Source organism: Patella vulgata, chromosome 1 (genome assembly GCF_932274485.2).
Source record: "Patella vulgata chromosome 1, xgPatVulg1.2, whole genome shotgun sequence".
Taxonomy (NCBI): Eukaryota; Metazoa; Mollusca; class Gastropoda; family Patellidae; genus Patella; species Patella vulgata.
The window spans coordinates 23,942,508-23,964,065 of NC_065879.2; the positions used below are offsets into that span (position 1 = coordinate 23,942,508).

The following is a 21,558-nucleotide window of genomic DNA, read 5'->3' on the forward strand; positions in this document are numbered from 1 at the left end:
CTTGCTGTTTTTATTGATTGGTATTGTAAACTGTCCGATTTAGCATAAAGCGAATCTATTTATAAAGCTCCAGACAATGAAACCGGATCTATGTTTCAAAATTTTGTTTTTGTTATGTCCTTGGCGTGTGACATACTCAAAATAACCAACACACTTCGTGATGATTCACAAGTGCAGTCATGCATAGAACAACAGGTAGCTATGATTGAGATAAATCCAGGATATGTTTTGAGTTGGTATGAGTTTAAGGGCCCCTTAGAAAGTTGGAATGCAGAAACTTGTGTTAAGAACTATGATATATACATAATTTATCTAAACGTCTGAATAAAGATAATTAACAAAACACATCACCACATTATTTTCAGTACAGTAATGACAGTATAAAGTTAACATGTTTTTGTGAGGGGGCTGGGCCGGACTCGAATGCGGCTTAATCTTGCACTGAACCAAAGACAGTCGTCGTTGTTTGTATTTTAGAGGAGAGCCGAAAAAAGCTCGTACCTTAATCAATAAATTGAATAAATTGCTCCCGTAAAAAAGCTCTCCCAGTTTCGATAAGAAGTGTGATTTAGAAATTAAGGAAAGTAATATTGTATTAAAGCTACATTCCCAGAAAAGTATTTATCAGGTGGTTATCCAATAAAAGTATGGCAATTTTGGTATATATGGAAAGTAGAAATATCCAATCTTACTAGAAAAATACTGGATTCCCTGAAAACACTCATGGAGCACATACAGGACAAAAATGTAAGGGTTTCCCTAATCGACAGCCTGACGATTAGGAGTGTCTGCACGCGTGATGTCGAAGATTGCACGCGGAGATTGAGCGCTTGATGTACTAGTCTTTTATAAGGTATTCTGTAAATACTCACAATTTTATTTCTATCTATTTATAATGCTTTTGAAGCTGTAATGTTTTATGTGCATATTTTGTATTTAGTGCGCTTGCTCAAATTTAATTAGGTTTTGATATTTGTAATAAATAGTTAGCGATTAAAGACAACATCAGCTTGTGTATGCAATGAATTCTCCTCCAACTTCGCTTGCATTGCTAGGTACAACGAGAGGTAAGTCACGTAACACAAACATGACCTCTTTTGATCGATTTTTTATAGCCAGGGTATTCCTCGACAATTGCAATGTTTTGAGAAGGATTTGAAGCAAAATTATGATAAATTAATTAGTTTGAATATGTTTTTAGTCCAAATACATGTATATCATCAAATCACCCAGTTTGTACCCGGTAATGTATCTTTAAGGAGTGATTAGTTGGTTCTGAAGATCAATAACTGCATGTTAGGAGTCATTCGCGGGAAAAAAAACAAAACCCTTGGTCGACATTCAGATGAGCGGCAGGCGCTTGAGAGTGATCGCTCGCCTTAAAAAACAGTGACTTGATTTGCTGTTGTAGCTGCCTTAATTGTTCCATTATGTAACTATTGGTAGGCTACTATAGATACATATTCCTTGCAATGTTTTGTTTGATTAGACCTAATCCCACTAAACACTACCAGACTCACTGCAAATTTCTGTGCCAAATTATGACTGGTTAACAGTCCTGTCAACAACCGATACATTACACTGTAACAAATCAATCAACAAGATACCAGAGCTCTATTATGTTAAAGATAATTTCCCGCCTACAAACTGTGTGATTTGATGATATATTTGGACTTAACACTTATTCAAACTAATTAGGGCTTATTCTGTCAAAAGTTTGCTTCAAATCCCTCTCAAAACTTTGTTATCGCGGTGAGATACCTCAAGGTATAAATAAACTGTAAGAAGCTATGTTTGGTCTGATTGGTCACCTAATTTGATTGAGGGAGGGTCCATTTTTCAGAATGTATTTTTCATTACTTACTGTCCATTTACCATGAGGTGTTAGTAAATTCTTAATTATTTTCTGTCAACTTCTTTTTCCACCATTTAATTGCAGAGTCTTTTGTATGTTTACACCCCTCAATGTTCCCAAGACAGCCTTATCATGTGATAAAGGGTGTTTTGGGGGTATTCCAGTATTTTTCAAGTGTGACTGGGTGTGTATATATTCCATATACCAAATTTGCCATACTTTTATTAGAAATAACCACCCGATAAATAGAAACTTTCAGGATAATGTATCTTTAATATAAAAGTATATAATGACAATCGCGGCTACATTACATTTGATGAAAGTTAAAATATATCTTTATATCCCAAAGACCTCAGTCGCTTTCGATATTTGCGCATTTCAGACCATAACTTTCTGGATTATGGTCCCTGACTGTACACAAATAGTGTAAAAGTATGTAATACCAAGGTTGTGGGACCCTCTAGAATTCACAATCTATATTTCCACATTTCAGACCATAAATTTCTGGATTATGACCCCTGATTGTACGAAAAATCGTGTTTGTTTTTAGCTTGTTCTCTATCCATCTCTTGCAAAATGTGGGCATATCTTGCCTAGCAACCGCTGGTAACTTGAAGATATTACTTTGAATAGTTGATAGACGAATCTTATTGACGTGTATTTTAAAAATAAGGTGAAATTAATGAAGTTTTAAAATCTGATCTTGTTTTCAAAATGGAGATAATTGGTAGATCATTGTTAACCTTTCTGGCTTAATCTACTCATTTATATTATAACAGGTTCTGAAAGTCGCAAGTCAAAAACTTCAAAAATACAAAAGTTACACTCAGAATATCAATTTTAAGCTTAAAATTAGGTCATACACATGCGTGGTAAAGACCACAATGTATTGGAGAAAACTTGTGAATTCCGAACACATACCAAATATTGAAAACTGCATTTAAATACATTGATAAATTAATAAAGTTTCCTTATAGATGTCTAATATTAGTCTATGACGTCACTTTCTGGTAACAAAAGTTTTTCGATTTTCATTAGGCCTTTTAAACTAAACACCTTTCAGATAGTTGAGAGTTTGATTCTGTAGAATATGTACTTTTTCCTAAAAGATTTAAAAATAATAATCTTTATAACAACTAATAAATAAAGAAAATTATATGTTCTCACATTGCACATCAATGAACTACACTACAGTGCTTGAAGATTTGTAACAAAAATAGATCAAATGAAGGTGAGCTAAATAAATTTTATGCTTTGATATTAATTTTTATCATCATAGTCGAAGTTTAGACAAGGAAGGGAAAGGGTGTTATAAATATAATACGATTAGAAGGGCAAAGTACATTATAAGAAGGATGATCTATGAACATTTACTTATTTTAAGTGTTCTTTGGATAAAAATTAATTAGACTATTTAAAGGTACATCTACATTAGTTAAGAGTTTAATAAAGAGTTGGTCATTCTTGCTATAATAATTTGGGGTTGGATGGCTGAATGGTTAGCACGTGTGTGCTGTATCATAAAGTCTGTCAGTGAGTCAATTGGCGTGGTTTCGAATCCCCGGTTGTACGTGACAAGGAGTAGGGTCGCCTGTCCAACTTTGTGGGTTTTCTCCGGGGCCTCCGGTTTCCTCCCACTGCTAAAGACCCCTACACGCAAGCGAATTATGGTAATAAAATTGAACCATATGTTAGTCCTGAAATGACCTAGTTTGTGTCGAGTGGACGTTAAACCCCATTTCTCTCTCTCACTCTCTGTTGCTATAATAATTCAAAAATAGATGATAAAAAAAGAAAATATTGAAAATTTCATTCAAATTACTTCATTCTCAGCCAAGTTATCATTGTTTGTAGTTTTGACAAGATGTGGTATCCAGGGCACTGGTATAATCAGGACTTAGCCTCGCTTTCCCATTTTTAAATTAAATTTTTAAATGGCGAACCGTTTTAATCTAGTTAAAATCTTGAGTATCCGATGCCATCGGGAGTCGATTATTGTCTTGTTTTGTTAATAAATGTCTAATTAATAATTTAGATACCATTTCAGGCCTAAAGAAAGACCTGTAATAGGCAGATTTAGCTCTTGCATAATGTATGTTTAAAAAATAAAGCCTAGCTTAGAGATGCCCTCTTGGTCTCAAACTTCTGGGAATAGAAATAAGTTGTCCTTTAGATGTTCTCAGTTAATGAAAAGATGATTTAAAAGTAAGTTGAACTTTAGATATGACAACTATGTTAGGTAGGAGTGATTGACTTTTGTAATATGCTTTTCGGTAAAACTACTATTATTATGTATGGTCTGAGAATAGACTATAATTTGTTGTATAAGGCACAACAGTGACAACAAACTATATAGTCCATTTATATCAAAAGTAAATTTTGATGTGTAAATAAACAAAATGAAATGGTGTTTAATGTCCTCTACTTTTCTGCATCGAATGGGCTAATCAAGACATGCATTGCCATGCAGTGTACTACATGTATGATGAGGGAAACTTTTGCACGGACAGTACCACTACGGCCTTCTCTTACACGTATTTTGAATGGGATGGCGTGTACAGAAAATATAGGTTCCGCATTATCATTACTATATTTGTCTTTAAGAACATACATGTGTGCAGATGGGGGTGTGAAATTGATAATTAATTAAAGAAACTTAAATTAGAATTGATTAATTTTTCCACCAAATTTCGACATTTAATTTTACGGTTTTCTTACCCAGGTGCAAAGTAGCCATGGATACTTGTTAAAGCTCACACAGTTAATTGAATATTTCATGTATATAATAAATAAACACTGCTTACAATACAGTGCTGATAATAAATAAACACTGTTGATAATGAATAAACACTGTTGATCATGAATAAACACTGCTTATAATAAATATAATCAATAAACAGTGCATGTAATAAATGTTGCATAGACCATATGATAATACAGATTGTAGTAAAGTCAGTTTCATTTCTGCTTCTTCTGGACAGAGGTGGTGGTGGTGGAATTGAGATGTTGTGAATGGGTGTTGGGTAGGATATGTGAGAGATGGAATAGGGGTTGGGTTTTGTGGGAGGGGGGGAGACTTGGTTATTATTTCCATCTTTTAAACTAAAAACCCAATGTTATCCAGCTTCTTTTGCAACTTATGTGATTTAGTTCAACAAGAAACTGTTTACTCCGTGATCAAAATAAGAACCAAATTATAATTTAACAGTTTAAGATAATGTCTTTTAAATCATTAGATGCATGGAAGGAAATTTTAACATATAAAAGATGTTAATGTGTTTGATTAACATAGTTAACTGATGAGCATTTAAGTCCTTTACACCTCTTGTTATACATGTATATAATATGTAGGTCATAAACATAAGCTTTATCTGTTATAAATACTATTTATAGACTATAACTCATGGGATTAAATATCATCTATATTACTTTGAAGTGGTTGTATATTTTCCAGATGAGTCTTGATTTAAATACTAAGTTTTTAATAAAGCTATAGTTGTTGTACTTGACATAAAGGTGGGCGTATATTTGAACCGATCTGAAATGAAATGAAATGGGGTTTAACGTCCCACTGTTCTGCTCCGAACTGGGCTAATGAAGACGGGCATATGCCATACAGTGTGCTATGAGGGAAATTTTGCCCGGACAGCAGCACTACGTCCTACTCTTATATTGAATTCCAACTATCAAGGGACCTTTTACGAGCACGTCAATGTGTACATGGGACCTCGGTTTTTTGTCTCATCCGAATGACTAGACAGGGAGAACCACGGCGGAAATCTGGATGAACTTTCTCAGGAAATGCAGGGATCAAACACCCGACCTCCTGGCTAATGAGCCAGCGTCTTACCCACTTAGCCACCGTGACTCCCCCCCCCCCAAAAAAAAAAGCGATCTAATGAAACAATAAAAGTTATTTGTGACTCCATAGGAATGTAAAATTTATTTGATGTGACTTGTTTTGAAATTTTCAATAATGATGTTTTTGACGACAGTTATTTTTATAGATTAAATGAACCAGACTAGTAACTTGCTTAAAGCCTATACTGATAGCCTGGAACAAATTTAAGCATTCACAAGTGTCATTTATTCACCATTTCTGTCATTGCCATTCATGGCCAGCCTGAAACTAAATGACAGTATTGGTGTCAGTCATTATTACATATGTGACAGAAGTAGTTTTAAAACAAATTTGAAGAAACAGGAAGTGACTCAAAAATGACAAACACACTGATACTTCGGTTGAAGATGAAAAGCTGTTACATATGAGACTACATGTAAGAGAAAAAGAGAAAAGGCCAGTGCATTCCCTTGTTTTTATTCATTCTGTACTTAATAAAAACATGGTAATACACAGAATTTTTCTAATTTGTCCTTTTTCTCTTAACTAAGGACAATCTATTGTTTTTTATGACTTGTCAATTATCCTTTCAACGCGTGTGTGCGTTGTATCATAATGTCTGTCGCTGGGTCAACTGGCGTGGTTTAGATTCCCCGGTTGTATGCAACCAGGAGTAGGGTCGCCTGTCCAACTTTGTGGATTTTCTCCGGGTCCTCTGGTTTCCTCCAACTTTTAAACACCCCTTCGCATAAGCCAATTATTGAAATGAAATTGAACCATATGTTAGTCCCAAAATGACCTAGTTTGTGTCAAGTGGAGTTCAACCATCTCTCTCTCTCTCTTCAACCGAATTATCAGTGAAATGAATTTGACCATGTGCATGTTATCGTTTGTTACATAGAAGGATAACTTGTGTTTGTCATTTTTTGTGTCACTTACTGTTTCTTCAAATGTTCCTTTCGTATTTACTGTAGCAATGACCTCTGTTTTAAAATTATATTTGGAGGGTGTTTAACCAGTTCTAATATTGTCCTTTTATGGTGGTGGTGGTGGGGGATAGATGAGGTACAATTACATTAGGGTTTGGCCGTTCTTGCTATACATATAATAGTTGAAAAATAGATAATGAAAAAGGAATATATTGAAAATTGCTGTCAAATTAATTTATTCTGATCAAAGTTATGAGTGTTTTGCTTTGAAGTTGTAACAAGATAGTAAGTACTGTGCTGTCTATGCCTTTGAAAATACGTACTGGTAATATAATTTATGTTTTTATGTTTTGCAGATTGGTGATCAGATCTTATCTAAGCACATATATTGATGCGTAATATTGAAATGAATTTATATTTCATTGTGCTTTTGGCACTACTGCCATTGGCTGCAGCAGATTTGACAGGTATTTATTTCCATTTGATTAAATTCATATACCGCTAAATATATATACAGGACATTAATATGGGAACCAATTTTCAAAGCAGCAAGACATATATGTCGTCTAGTTGTTCAATATAAAATGAATGATAACTTACTCACCCATCGTCACTTGCCAAATTGTCCATTTTTCATGCTTTTTTTTCTCTAAACAACCGCATATGATTATATCAAGGTCTGAAATGTTGGTGAAAAGCTCCTGTCATGTTTTATTTAACCAGCTGAGATTGTTCAGTTAGTCCTCAGAGTCGTGTACTTATTTTTCAGAGTTACTGCCCCTATCAATGAAAAATTTTAAACTCTCTACCAGTAAGAATTTTTATGCACCCACATTTTCATATGGACGTACACGTATATTGCTGTCGCCCCTATTAGTCTGTCCGTTTACAATTTGTTTGTGGACAGTTTACAGGTCATAATTTTTTATCCAATTTTGATGAAACTTAAAACATATGTTTATCTCACAAAGATCTTGGTTCTTTTTGATATTCATGCATATCAGACCTTAACTTCCTGGATTATGGCCCCTGGCCATAAATATATCAGTGTTACAACCTAATGAAGGTTGAGTTTGAATTTCATGAAAATCTGACTGAAACTGGCCGAAAATAGTGTAAAGTATGTAATACCAATGTTGTGAACCCTCTAGAGGTCACAATTTGTATCCGATATTGGGTTCCTTTCGATATTCGTGCACAACGGACCGTAATTCCCTGGATTGTGGCCCCTGTTGTTCCTTTAGAGGTCACAATTTTATCCGATTTAAAAAAAAGTTTTAATTTATCACCGTTACACCATAATGACAGTTGAGTTTGAAATTCCAGCAAATCGCACCAAAACTGCCAGAAAAAATGACCGATTCCTGTACGCAAATAGGTTGTGGACCTTGTAGAGGTGACATTTTTTATGTAATTTCAATGGAACTTAAAAGATATGTTTATATCCCAAAGATCTGGGTTCCTTTTGATCGTAACTTTAGGATTGTGACCCCTGATTTTATATAAAATTGCTTTTTTTAGCTTGTTTTCTGTCCATCTCTTGCACAATGTGAGTGTATCTTGTCTGGCAAATGGTGGTTGAGATTATTTTCTTCACACTTGATGGAATTGTTTGGAATTCAGGGTTGCAGGCCATCAATTTTATTTATAGTTAAAAGCCACCCTCAAAATGCTGGTGATCAGCATAATTATGTTCGTTACTTGACAATGGTATGTTCTTTTCTTTCAGTTGATGTAAAACCATGTTCACTACCTATGGAACCCAACACTACAACTGGTAGTATTGTTATCACCAACTCCACGGCTAAAGTCAATGAAACCTGTACAATAACTATACCTAACATTAAAAAAAGTGAACAGATATCACTTTATCTACACCAGCTGAAATCTCCCAGCCCTAATTTGTTTTATGTCTACGATGGAGTATATGATCCTACGCTTAATGATACCAATCTTCTTTATAACTCAACAGGAAAAACAGGTAAATAGAATTTTGTTGATTGGACAGTACATGTATATGTACTTTATCTTAATAGCATAGTGTTGAATTTCAAAAGTTTCCGCTAATTACTGTTAGAGTTATGGCCCTTACAATTTCTTTGTTTGGATTATTGTCATGATTACCTATTACAACAATTGCTGATAATTACATGTACATGTACTTACAGAATTTTTGCCCTTGCTTAGAATCTTGTCAATGTTCCAGTGATATATGCACTATAATGATTTTTATTAATCTGAAGATACAACATGTGAAACCTATCTACTGCTTGAATGGCCTCGTTGCTCGGCTAGTTTGCTTTTTAGTTGGGTTTAGGTTATTTTGAATATGATATTGTTCAATATTAATGACACTTACTTTCATTTTGATAGTGATAATACTGATAATACCACTTCAATGTTGTTTTTTAGGACCGGTTTGGATGGTTGTCTTTTCGAATGTATCAACCATTGTCTTTGATCGAACTGGTAATGATGTTGAGAATATCACAATTGATTTTGATTCAGAAGGTAAGTTATATAATATATAAGGCCGCACAAAAATAATATTCTGGTTCTCAGACAATCCTTTTTAACAAATGGAGGGTTGGATGGCCAAATGGTTAGCACGTGCGCGCTGTATCATAAGGTCTGTTATTGAGTCAACTGGCATGGTTTCGAATCCCCGGTTCTACGTGACAAGGAGTAGGGTCGCCTGTCCAACGCCGTGGGTTTTCTCCAGGTCCTCCAGTTTCCTCCCAATTGAAATAAAATTGATGAATATGTTAGTCCTGAAATGACCTAGTTTGTGTTGAGTAGACATTAAACCCCATCTCTCTCTCTCTCTCTCTCTCTAAAAAATTGATATGGGAGGGTGTTTTTGGTTTTCATTTTTAAGAAACACCCAAAAATATTATAAATTTAATATTTATTTAAGTTTTAATAAGAAAAACAAAAAATAATTTTCAAATCTGCCAATTTTTGTTTTGGTGACCATTACCAGCTATTGATACCTTACTCATAGCATGGATCTTACTGGCAATTGAAATAGAAGTCTGCAACTTCAATGAGTTCAATCTCCTCTCTCTCACCAATTAACAGCAAAATTTTCACCATCATTGTGGAAAAACAAATTAACAAACGATTATCCAGTGCTGTTTGTAATTGTCAATCGATTTCAAATCTTTTTTGTTGCCTGGCAACCTATCTTTGATGATGCATCAGTGTCTGAGAACCAGAATACTTTTTTTATGTGGCCTAACTATAATAATAGTAACTAAATCTGCCAAGCAGATATGAAAGCTTTCATATTTACAATGAAGACGGACATATGCCATGCAGTGTGCTATCAGGGAAATTTTGCTCGGACAGTCCCACTTACTCTTATATCGAAATCCAACTGCCAATAGATTTTTTATGTGCACACCAATGTGTACACGGGACCTCATTTTTTGTCCCATCCGAATGACTAGACAACTGTCCTTGTCATAAAATCAGATATCTGACCATTCAAAATGATGTGCAGGGCAGTCTTTTGTTGTGAATTATGGGAATCTTAAAGCCTGTATTGTGTTGGGTTATGGGTTAATCTATGATAGACGGATGCAAATAAAATGTTCACTTTTAGAATGTGATTGTGATAGAAAGTAGGTTAGATCATAATATAGTGTAAAAATCAGAAAAAAAACACAACCCCAAATGGATCAAAATAGTAATTGAAAATTACCAATCTAATGATTTAATTGATTTTGGATTCATTTCATTTTGTTTGTACTAATTTAAATTTCAGAGTGTGTGCAAACTGTGTCATCAGGGGTGATAAGTCCTCCACAGTTTCTACCTGACACAGCTGATTTGAGCTGTTCATATAATTTAAACCAGACGTTGGAGAGTCCATATGTTGGTGTCTTATCATTTTTAACATTTGATATCTCTGATGGAAGCATCACGATCGACAATGGCACAGAATATAGAGGTAATCAATTAATTTATTTTTAGGGCCACATTCTGTGTTTAAGTGTAGTGTTGCCCCACCCCGTAAAAATAGTATTACACAACCTATGTAATCGAGAGGATTAAAGTTAAATCAGAACTATTTAAGTATTTTTCGCAAATTCATAAAAGTAACAGCCATGACCTTTATACATGAATACATGTATGTCATGTATTGTTAGCAATGTGAGCTCTGTATTATGTGAAAAGTGGTATCGGCTATTCTTGAAAGAGTACTGCCTCATGCATGACATATATTGCCACTTAGTTATTTTCTTCACCTATTGTTGTCTTTCATTGTAGGGTCTACATTACCCAGAGATACTTTCTTGTCCAAGCCAGATGTTAAAGTGGATTTATCTTTAAAGAAATCTAATAAAAGTCAGACATTTAGTGGTTTATTGTCACAAGTTGTGAAAGGTAAGTTTGCTCAAACATAGCTACCAACCAAAGTTATGATCTGATCTGTTTGAAATTGTCTTGAAAATTCCCCTCATTACCTACAAAAGATTAGATATGCAACAACCCTTGTTGACTTCTGTGACGATTTAGCTGCTGTGTGCGTATGTTAAGTTGTCTGGCAACCTGTTTTTTTTTTTTTGATGTATACAGTATATTATTAATTATGTATTTTTGCAGATTGTTCTGAAAATGTTACTTTAAACACAACACAAGATTATACGATTCAAATACCTTCCCAGCATTACCTGGTATCAGAATGTCGTCTGATTTTCACCAGTCAGAATAATAAACAGTTAAAGGTAATATAATATTAATATTATTAACTCTTAGAACCTGAAATGCCGCAAAACTGGCTTTGACGTTGTAGCGCATATACTCGAAATGTCGGTTTTGCGGCTTGTGGGCGTGTCTACTGACATGCTTCCTTAACAATAACAAAATGGCCAATCAAAACGCCAATTACCGTTTGCCCCGGGTCTGTTGTAAATAGTGACTTCCTTCCACTTGTTTACATTTCAATTTTGCCAAATCTTTTGTCGAATTGTTTGTTCTAAACGACTAAATGCAACGGATGCACTAACTCTTATAATGAGCGATAATGGCGAAGATATTGATGGGTCGAATTACGGCATGGAAGCGATTTTAAAAGTGAATATGCCCTAGATTCGGACGAAAATAACAAAGAAAATGACAGCGATGATAATACTTGTACGTGTAATCAGTTTGTAAATAATGAAATGTTGATCTACAGTACATGGCCCGTGATAGAAATATTGGACTTAGGGCGTGGTCGCGATATTAGCAGAGTACAAAAACTGTTGGCATGATTGGAACTCCAAGTTTATGGATTGGAGAAAAAATTGAATAAAAGTTAAATTTTCTGCTTAAATATCATTGTTCCATCATTTCACACAATTATAAACATATATAATATAAAATTCACACCTAACATTTAGTTCCAATTAAAATGACGTCATTTTTGCAAAATCGTGCTGTAAAGTCAGGGTAGGGTATGCGTCACCCAAAAATATTTTCAGGGTTCAAAGGGTTTATCCATGACCTGAAATTTGACAATTGAATTAATTAAGTTTTGGCAAATATTACAGCAATATTGATGTGATTTATCATTGAAACAGAAGAAGTCATTACTCATTGCCTTAAAAAAATTTTCATCATTTTTATCCCAAAGTTTGTTTCCGGAGTATAACTTATAAACCGTCAGGCCCAGTGTCGGGGTAATGGAAGTAATAACTTAGTAATTCTATGACTAACTATTATCGATATATTTTTTTCTAAGTGTCAAGTTTATACCAATTAAATCTTTACTGATATCTTTTGAAATGAGCTGATATTTTGAAACCCAATTTACAAAAGAAGGAAATATATTCTCAGTGTCCTGTAGAGAACCAGAAGTAAACAGATAAAGTATCTAAAGGTCAAGAAATTTGGCAATGCCCCTTGAAACCAATTTAGATAAGTGACTCCTTTGTTGGTTGTCTTCATTTGCAGCAGGATTAACCGCTGTCAATAGGCTTCTCCTACTGAAATGAAAATATTGACTAAAAATTAAAGAAGTAGTATATGTGCTATCCATTTCAAGATGGACATTTACGTTTTTTTCAATAAAAGACCTACTTGAGTTTTGTTGTAAATTTTTTATATTAGGTGGAGCTTCACACAGTGAAACTACTTGGAGCTGACCATTTAAACTTAGCAGATGGTGATTCACAAGGTGACCGAGACCTGGTTGGTGGTGATTATGGTCTTGCTGAGACATCAACTGGTAGGTATTTCAGCTATACAGTGGACTCTTTTCACATCCTGTTTCTGAATACTACCTTATTCTCTGAAATCTGTCATCATTTTCATGTACCGATTTATTTTCTTATTACTTCAACCCAAAAAGTTTTGAGTAGTCTGTATTCTGAATATTACGAATTACAACATCAATCGGTAGTCCTGTCAAACAATTTGCATTGAATTAACATCGTATAATCTGGCCTTCAATCTGTGGGTGTTAACCTAGAAAAGACTGACACCAATCAATTATCGGTAAGATTAATACCTGTGTCGGTCTTTGTTGATTACCTTGATATCAACAGTAAGATGCACATGTGGTTTCAACATCAATTTCTTTAAACATTCAGCACACCTCGACCAATTCTACGAATCTAGGGTACCGGAGTCTGCTGAGGTTTGTTGAATGAGCCTTTAAAGTTAGTGGCAAAAGTGTAGGTGTAAGTCTTAGTGTTGATCTTGGTAACGTTGAAGGATTCCACATGCAGATTTCGTCTATTATTGAAGAGATTCTCATGAAAACATATTTAATTGTGATGAAATTTTTTTTCTTTTAAAAACATTACCCGACCGATCATTATTTGATAAAAATGTGAGCGCTATAGCAATGTAAATATTAAATTTTTGCCACCAAATACAACACTGATATACAACCGAAGATATACTTCTGGTATTTGAAGGTACAATACTACTTCCGGTATTGAGTATTCCATCATGCTGTGTAATCCGACATATTTTTACGATGTCGTACGATGTCGTAAGTAACAGATTCCACTGTATATATAAGTCCACGATGAAAACTCAATTGATAAGAATTTATTATACCATTAAAACTATATAGATTAAATATCCGACCAACATGCCTGCAGTGATCTATCAAACTGATCACCGCATACCCCATCAAGTCTTATTTTCATCCTTTCCCCTGTCTATTTATAATAACAGAGTAAACACTAGCCATATGTTTTGACTAAACCTTCTAATAGCTGATCCATCAACACTTTCTTATCTACAGGAATTTATAGATTTATGAAAAAATAATCCAATCAGTTTTTGGTGTTCTTGCAGAATTAGTCCCAGAGTCCATTCAATTTGTGCATGCTTTTTTATGTGGTGATTTTGTTTTTGCTTGAGTTCTATTATACAAACTGTTTTCAAGAATGTTCACACCCCTCCACCACGCCATTATGAAATGTTTTAAATTATTTCTGTTTGTAGGTAACATATTTTTAACAAGTGGAAGTTCTATGTGGATGAGGCTTGTTGTTGATACATTGCCAGGAAAAAGAGAAGTGATTCTTCGTTTTTCAGAATCAGGTTATTACAATCAAATATATCATTACTAAGAAAAAATGTCAGACATCCAGCAGGAAAAATTGTAAATAAAGTTCTTCTGTTACTACCTTTGTTTATTATATAGACATTACTGACTGCATCTATTCAAAAAATACTTAAATATTTAGGTTTGTAGTGCCAATCAAGGGCAAAATGTAACAACATCTGAAAATTAATTTTTGTTTATTTTGTTAAAGATGGAGATGGTCGATATTATGACCAAGGAAAGTTAACTCTTGGTGCCTCAAAGAAACATATGCTTAAAGCTGGTAGTTCTGATTATTATTATCAACTTGTAACATCTACTCAGGTAGGTAGTTGTAACATGTCGGCTGATGGATTTTCATTCAAGCCATTATTTCTAACTCACATTTGATTTGAAAACGCAAAAACATTCTGTGGAATTTTAGAGTCGAATGTAAATAATTTTGGTGAATAGGATTTTTGCTATGGTGCCATATTTTCTATGTTATGTATAGCTTTTAAAAAAGATAACTTGTTAAAATGATTGGTATGTATGAGTTCATGATAGATTTAGATTACACGACCTCATTGTAGTTACAACTGTGTTAATTACCCACCCAAAAAAATCCCTTATATTTTTTACTTAAATTTTTGTCAAAATGTTACATAAACTACAATCATATTTATCATCAGTGTTTGAAAAGTAAGGGAACAGAAATGAACTTAAAGGAAAAGTCCCAGTTTTTACTGCGTCTATGAAATAAAACTGTATTTAAACATGCATTATGCAAGAGCAAAATCTGCTTATTACAAGTCTTTCTTTAGGCCTGAAATGTTATCTAAATTATCAATTAGACATTAATTAACTTATCCAGACCATAATAAACTCTTGATGTCAAGGCTAGCCTTCGATGTAGGCTGGATTAGATTCCTATATGCCGCTAACGGCCAAAGATAATTAAATCAGAAAAAGTGGATAATCGAGACTATGCTGTTTATATTAATGATTTTAGTAATGATAACCGAGACTATGCAAAAATTTCACCGGCTTCTTTCTCGGCTCATAGTGCATCAATTTGACTGAAATTTTCAGCAAATTACCTTTACACTATCTAGTTTTTAACTATTATAGCGAGAACTGCCATCTCTTTATCTTATCTCCCATAATGTATCTTTAAGTATGCACATGAAATATGATAAAATGTGAAGAAGCGTATATACCATGTCTGAAACAGTTACGTAATAATGAATGTGACTATTAGACTCTAGCTGGAAACTATCAACTACAAAACAAATAAATTCTAGTAAAAAGTTGTCAAGGCGAACTCATCTGAGCTGTAGACAGGTTATCTTGGCACAAGGTGATTGTTAGCCAAGAAATTTATATCTAACTCTGTTGGACAACTGAGGGTGGTATTTGTTTCAAAACCCATCACAGAACTACATAGTAAGACTGAGGTATAGCTGATGAAATTGTTGTATTCGTGCCTAGATATTTGCCACAAACCACCATTGACACCCTGAGCCACCCTAAACAAATATTCTGCGTCTGCCACTTTTAAGAATTCTTTGAGCCTTTTTCACAGAATTAATCATTTTAATTCACTGATATATATCTAGTACTTCTCCTTTAAGCTAGACCGAACAGCTGTCAAATAGAGGTTTGGGATGTTTAGATGTAGATGTTTTTTGTATTTTCTGTTCTACGATCTTAGAAGGCAGCATACTTTAGATTATAAGCAGAATGAAATGAAATGAAATGGGGTTTAACGTCCTACTGTTCTGCTCTGAACTGGGCTAATGAAGACTGGCATATGCCATACATGGTGCTATGAGGGAAATTTTGCCCGGACAGCAGCACTACGGCCTACTCTTATATCGAATTCCAACGGTCACGGAATCTTTTATGTGCACACCAATTTGTACATGGGGATTTTGGTTTTCCATCCCATCCGAACAACTAGACAGCTGTCTTTATCAGGCTGCATCACTGACAAGGGGGGAACCACGCCGGAAAATCTGGATGAACTTTCTCGGCCAATGCAGGGATTGAACACCCGACCTCCAGGCTAGCGAGCCAGTGTCTTACCCACTTAACCACCGTCACCCTGTAGATTATAAGCAACATTTCATTTCCACAGATCGTGATCAAACCTTTGAATGGGAAAAAAAACAAAACAAATTCCGACTTTTTCATGAATAATTTCTTTTTAATAAATAATTTTGCTTTATAGAAGCTTATAGTATATACATATTCAATAAACAAAAGTTTTAACACATAGTATGTAAATACTATGATGTTACAGTTTCTGTGTAATATATATATATAAAATTACCGGTACATACATTATTGATTAAATAATTTACTTGTAATACATACATTAGATAATAAATAAACGCGGACAACAAGATCTCTTTCTATACAACATAATCAATAAATGACAAACAACAATAAATATTAATAATTTAATATAATAATTAACAAACATATCACAGGTTGTTGCTGAATTAAGATTATATCATAAGTGGATAATCCCATTAATCCACTTATTAATGAGAACATCCACTTAATGAGATCATCTATTCTATACACAACATTGATTAACAATAAATACTCAACAAATCATATGAAATTTATTATGTATATAATGTGGGTCATTAATTAGTAATGTTCTTATGGTCCCATTCAATGTTCTCAACTTGAAGCATTAAACATACATTATGCAAGAGCTAAATCTGCCTATTGCAGGTCTTTCTTTTGGCCGGATATGTGTTCTAAATTATTAATTAGACATTAATTAACTTATCCAGGCCATAATCAATGGAGGAGCGAGACTAAGCTTCGAACAACAAGTACGGTGGTTGAAATTATTGCACACGTTTTGTCAAACCTTCAAAGACTAATATCTTCGCTCGCAATAGAGTAATTTGAATGAAATTTTAAAATTATTCATTTTACATTACCTATTTTCGAACACTATTATAGGAAGAATGGCTAGCTCTTTATCTAAATCTTACATAATGTATCTTTAAGTGAAACGACCAGGTTCAACATAGGCTTAATCATTCAGACCTTACATGCCCCCCCCCCCAAAAAAAAACCCAAATAGAAAAAACAAACCAAAAAAACCAAAAAAACAGTCTTTCAATGAACTGAAGATGAAATCTTAATTTAAACACATTGGAATTGGAATGAATAGAGTTGAAATGTTTTGTAAACAATTAAGATAGTTGTATATAACATGGTTTATGATGGAAGACAAATTTCCGTGAATTTAAGTCTATAGACTAGTGAGTTGTCTGGTTAGTGTTTTTTAACCAATCGTTGTAATTTAATTGCCGTAGACGAACACTAGAAATGACGAGAAAATTCACAATGTTGAACCATGGCCACTTTCATAACATGTTCTACTCTTTCATCAATATCTGATGAAAAATCTTCATCAGAAAACGGACTTTCAGGCAGAATCGGTGGAGAATCGGGTGAAAGTTGAGACATTATTACTTTGGCTAGTTTCTGTATTTCATCCCATTTCTTCAATCGATATTGTTTGTACATTTCGCGAAGACCTTCCACTGATGTCTTTCGAAACATCATCTGTAAAGCTTGACCTGTTTTTTCGTTATCAACTAGAGTTATGGTTCGCTGATTCATATCACATACTTTACTGTCTGAAAAAAAAAAAATATACCAATTAATATAAAGCTGTTTATAGAGGTTCATTTATGAAAAACAATTACATCATCACCCCCATGAACAAGATGAATAGCTCTTGATTCAAAAATTTCTATAGTCGTTTAGGTATGATATCAAGATATTAAAATAATCAACTATGATATCAGACATTTTTTGGAATGAAAAATTATTTGGCTGTTTTATAAACACAAAATTATTTGTTTGAATTCAAAAACATTTAAAGATGCAACATGGCAGAAGCAAAATAAACAATTTTCTGGTTTAAATTCATCAAAAATGTGATGTATGATGTAATAATTAGGATCACTGAAAGTCTCTTGATAATTATCTGTTTATTTTCAAAAATCAACAATTGGGCAATTTTATAATAATAGTACTTAATCTAAGAGGGGAAGGATTGAATTAAAGTGGTGGGTGTGTAATTTAGTTGATTGAGTATTCTAGTAGGTATAATAAAAGATATTGAGATGTGAGATAGGAGCTTTATAATTATAAAAGTTTGTTTTGTAAACCAATATAAACATATAATAGTAGTTTACCTAATAGAGGAGCACATTTATCATATTAAATATGGCTAGGTAGTTCTAAGAAGATTAAAGGCTTTTACAGGAGTTAAAGGGACAATAAACATTGAAGTTAGTCATATAGTACAGTAACAATACCCTCGGGCTCTACTTTAATCAGTCAATGACCCCTTGAAGAGTAAATTAACTCAGTTGGACTTCATTTATAACATATTTTGTCAATTTTCAGAAACTCTCTTAAAAACTTGCATGAATGGAAAAAGATTAAAAAAAACTTTTATGTGTAATGGATATCTATTTTTGAAAATTCTTTTTACTTTTAATCAATTATGTTTTCATATTATTTTTCCATTTGTTTACATATTTGCATTTCCTGGACGTCAGCATCTAGTAACTAGTTCCTGATTAACTTGAATACATGTATGTAGACTTTTCTCCAGATCGACATGTATTTGGGAAATGGTTTGCCCTTCGTCCCTTTTTGTGACAAACTTAACGGTACAAACAAAAATGTAGTACTTAGAGGCATCCTTAATTTAAAATAGTTCAATCTAGAAAACCAAATTTTCTTGGGGATCACGGTGGCTAAGTGGGTAAGGGGCTGGCTCACTAGCCTGGAGGTCGGGTGTTCGATCCCTGCATTGGCCGAGAAAGTTCATCCAGATTTTCCGGCGTGGTTCCCCCTTGTCAGTGATGCAGGACGGAGGGCCTGACAAGGACAGCTGTCTAGTCATTCGGATGAGACGAAAAACCGAGGTCCTGTGTACACATTGGCGTGCACGTAAAAGATCCCTTGACAGTTGGAATTCGATATAAGAGTAGGCCGTAGTGCCGCTGTCCGGGCAAAATTACCCTCATAGCACACTGTATGGCGTATGCCCGTCTTCATTAGCCCAGTTCGGAGCAAAACAGTAGGACTTAAACCCCATTTCATTTCATTTCCAAATTTTCTTAAAATTTGCACACTTTGATTTTAATGTAGAGCATTAGAATAATAGTAAATATAAAAGTTTAGTCATCATACCAACACAAACTTACGGGGAAAATTTAATTTATCTTACCTAAGTCTAGAATATGTTTGACAGCTTTATCATGTATCATCAGCAGATGTTGTAATTCCTTCGCCATTTCTATTAAATCCATTTTATATTCCGAGGGTCTAATTTTACAGAGAGATTCTTAACAAATCGCCAGGGAACGATTTTGAGTGTTGAAATTGTAGCAGTTCATAAAGTTTGAATAATTCTCTGTATATTTAACATTCAGGAATTTTTAACCCTGTTAATGATTTTTCTGTATAAGTTCCTTCATAGAATGTTTTTAGGGTACTGTCTATAAAGTCTTTATTCTTTGTGGTTTCTTGTTCTGTTGCCAAATTGAATATTCTCCAGTACTGTGTCTCTGCTACTATAAATATGGATCCCTAATAACAATTCCTTCGTTTTGTTGTTTTCTTTATGTTGTGGTTGTCCAATCTGTTATTCTAGAGTCGTATTGTTTCTGGTACTATCACTGACCACTGACTCTCTTGTATGAACTTCAATCTGTGGACAGTGTTTTGAATCTAAACAGATGTGTTGGTTAGAGTCATAAAGAGGAGAGGGGATCAGGTGTGTAGTCAGGTTTAATATGCTTCACTGATTTTCACCTGGGGCCGATATCCCTTTAACCTGCCTTTTCCTGCTGGCTGGTGGTCAAATTATGTAACCCACTGCTCAGATTTTCTCACTAATACTTCCAGCAAATGTCAACCTGGATCTGATTAACAGAAAAACTGGTGTTCATATAAACATAGATAAATGTTTGTTGGTTGTGTTTGTTTGTTGTTGTTGACAGATCACTTCTATCAGATTAGACAAGACATTACTTGCTTTCCTTTCAATCCTGTTTCAACTTTTGCTCACTAATTTTGATATCTATTCTCTCTGGAATAAATAAACATTCAATTTATCAGTTTCATTCTATTGTCTTATATTTTCATTTCAGTTCAATTTTAAAAAAAAAAAAAATTATTCTGTAACTTTTTTTTTTTTTAATTTTTTTTTTATAATTTAAATACCAATCTATTATTTTAAATTTTTGTAGGATAAATTTAGGTACCATTATACAGAATAGACCAGTTCATGCAATTATAAGGTTTTTCCAAAGAAATTTTGATTTGCTTTCTAAAATATAAGGGCATAATATCATTAATATGAGTCATTAAATGAATAATGGAAACCTGACTAGAAAATACTGTAAGGATTATGAATTGAAAAATAAATCTCCTCAGAGATGGCCTTCCTGTGACAACTATTCAATTTTCATAGAATTAGAATAAATTTGTAACATATTAGACTTTAAGATAATAATTGTTTCAAATAAAAAATGTCACTAAAGGATTTGAAATTGGTTACACATAAAACCTGTACTTCCAACATTATATGTTCAAAATTAATTCCATAAAAAGAATTTAAACACAGAGCTTTCACGACAACTAGAAGATTATTATTGTATGTGGTCAAAGAGATGATAATTGCATTTTACAATTTAAATTATCAAAGTCAATTACTGTGTCTCAGGAGGTTCCAAATTATCCTAAAGGCACAAACAGATTATGACAGATCTCCCTTTTTTTTACCTTTTTTCTCTGATTTTCTGGGTTTTATGGTATGATAAATTCACAATAAAATCACTCTTGTCTGTTCTATATGTTGACGAGGGTCAGGTTCAAAGCTTTAAAACACGGCCAAGTGTTTCACCCCACAGACCTGCAGGCTGTTTCTCTGGAGATAAAAGGATGCTTAAGTCCAGTCTATTGGTCATTTTATACAGCTGTCACTGGAGTAGGGATTTCGGTGGTTAATCAGGGTCATTAAGGGCCAGTTTCATTGGTCGTCGAGGTCCACAGAATAAAGGGCTAACTGTTAGGATTTAGAACAATAATCTCCTATTGGTCAGGTTTGTGACAATCACTGGACAAGCTGTAAGGGTTGAATCCCTGGTAGGGGGTGTCCCCTAAACCCACCTGTCTTGATTAACAGATAACAGGCTTATCTATTGTTTTACATCAAAGGAAGAAGATAATCTCGTTTACAGGTAGTTCTGATTGATGAAGAATATGGGCTGATCGAGTTAAAATAAAAACTAATCTCCAGCCTATCAGAACTTATGAGTTGGACTCATTTTTGCTGTTAATGATG

At 33.8% G+C, this 21,558-nt stretch overlaps 1 protein-coding gene across 1 annotated transcript; it reads right to left on the bottom strand.

The window, feature by feature from the left end:
- Nucleotides 1–308: 308 nt before the first annotated feature.
- Nucleotides 309–19,522, bottom strand: LOC126811505 (uncharacterized; the record flags this gene model as incomplete). The annotated part of the gene is made up of 3 exons (XM_050537181.2): nt 309–320; nt 17,661–17,827; nt 19,438–19,522. Coding segments are annotated over 3 exons (264 nt in total), but the record flags the coding sequence as incomplete, so codon positions are not given.
- Nucleotides 19,523–21,558: the final 2,036 nt, after the last annotated feature.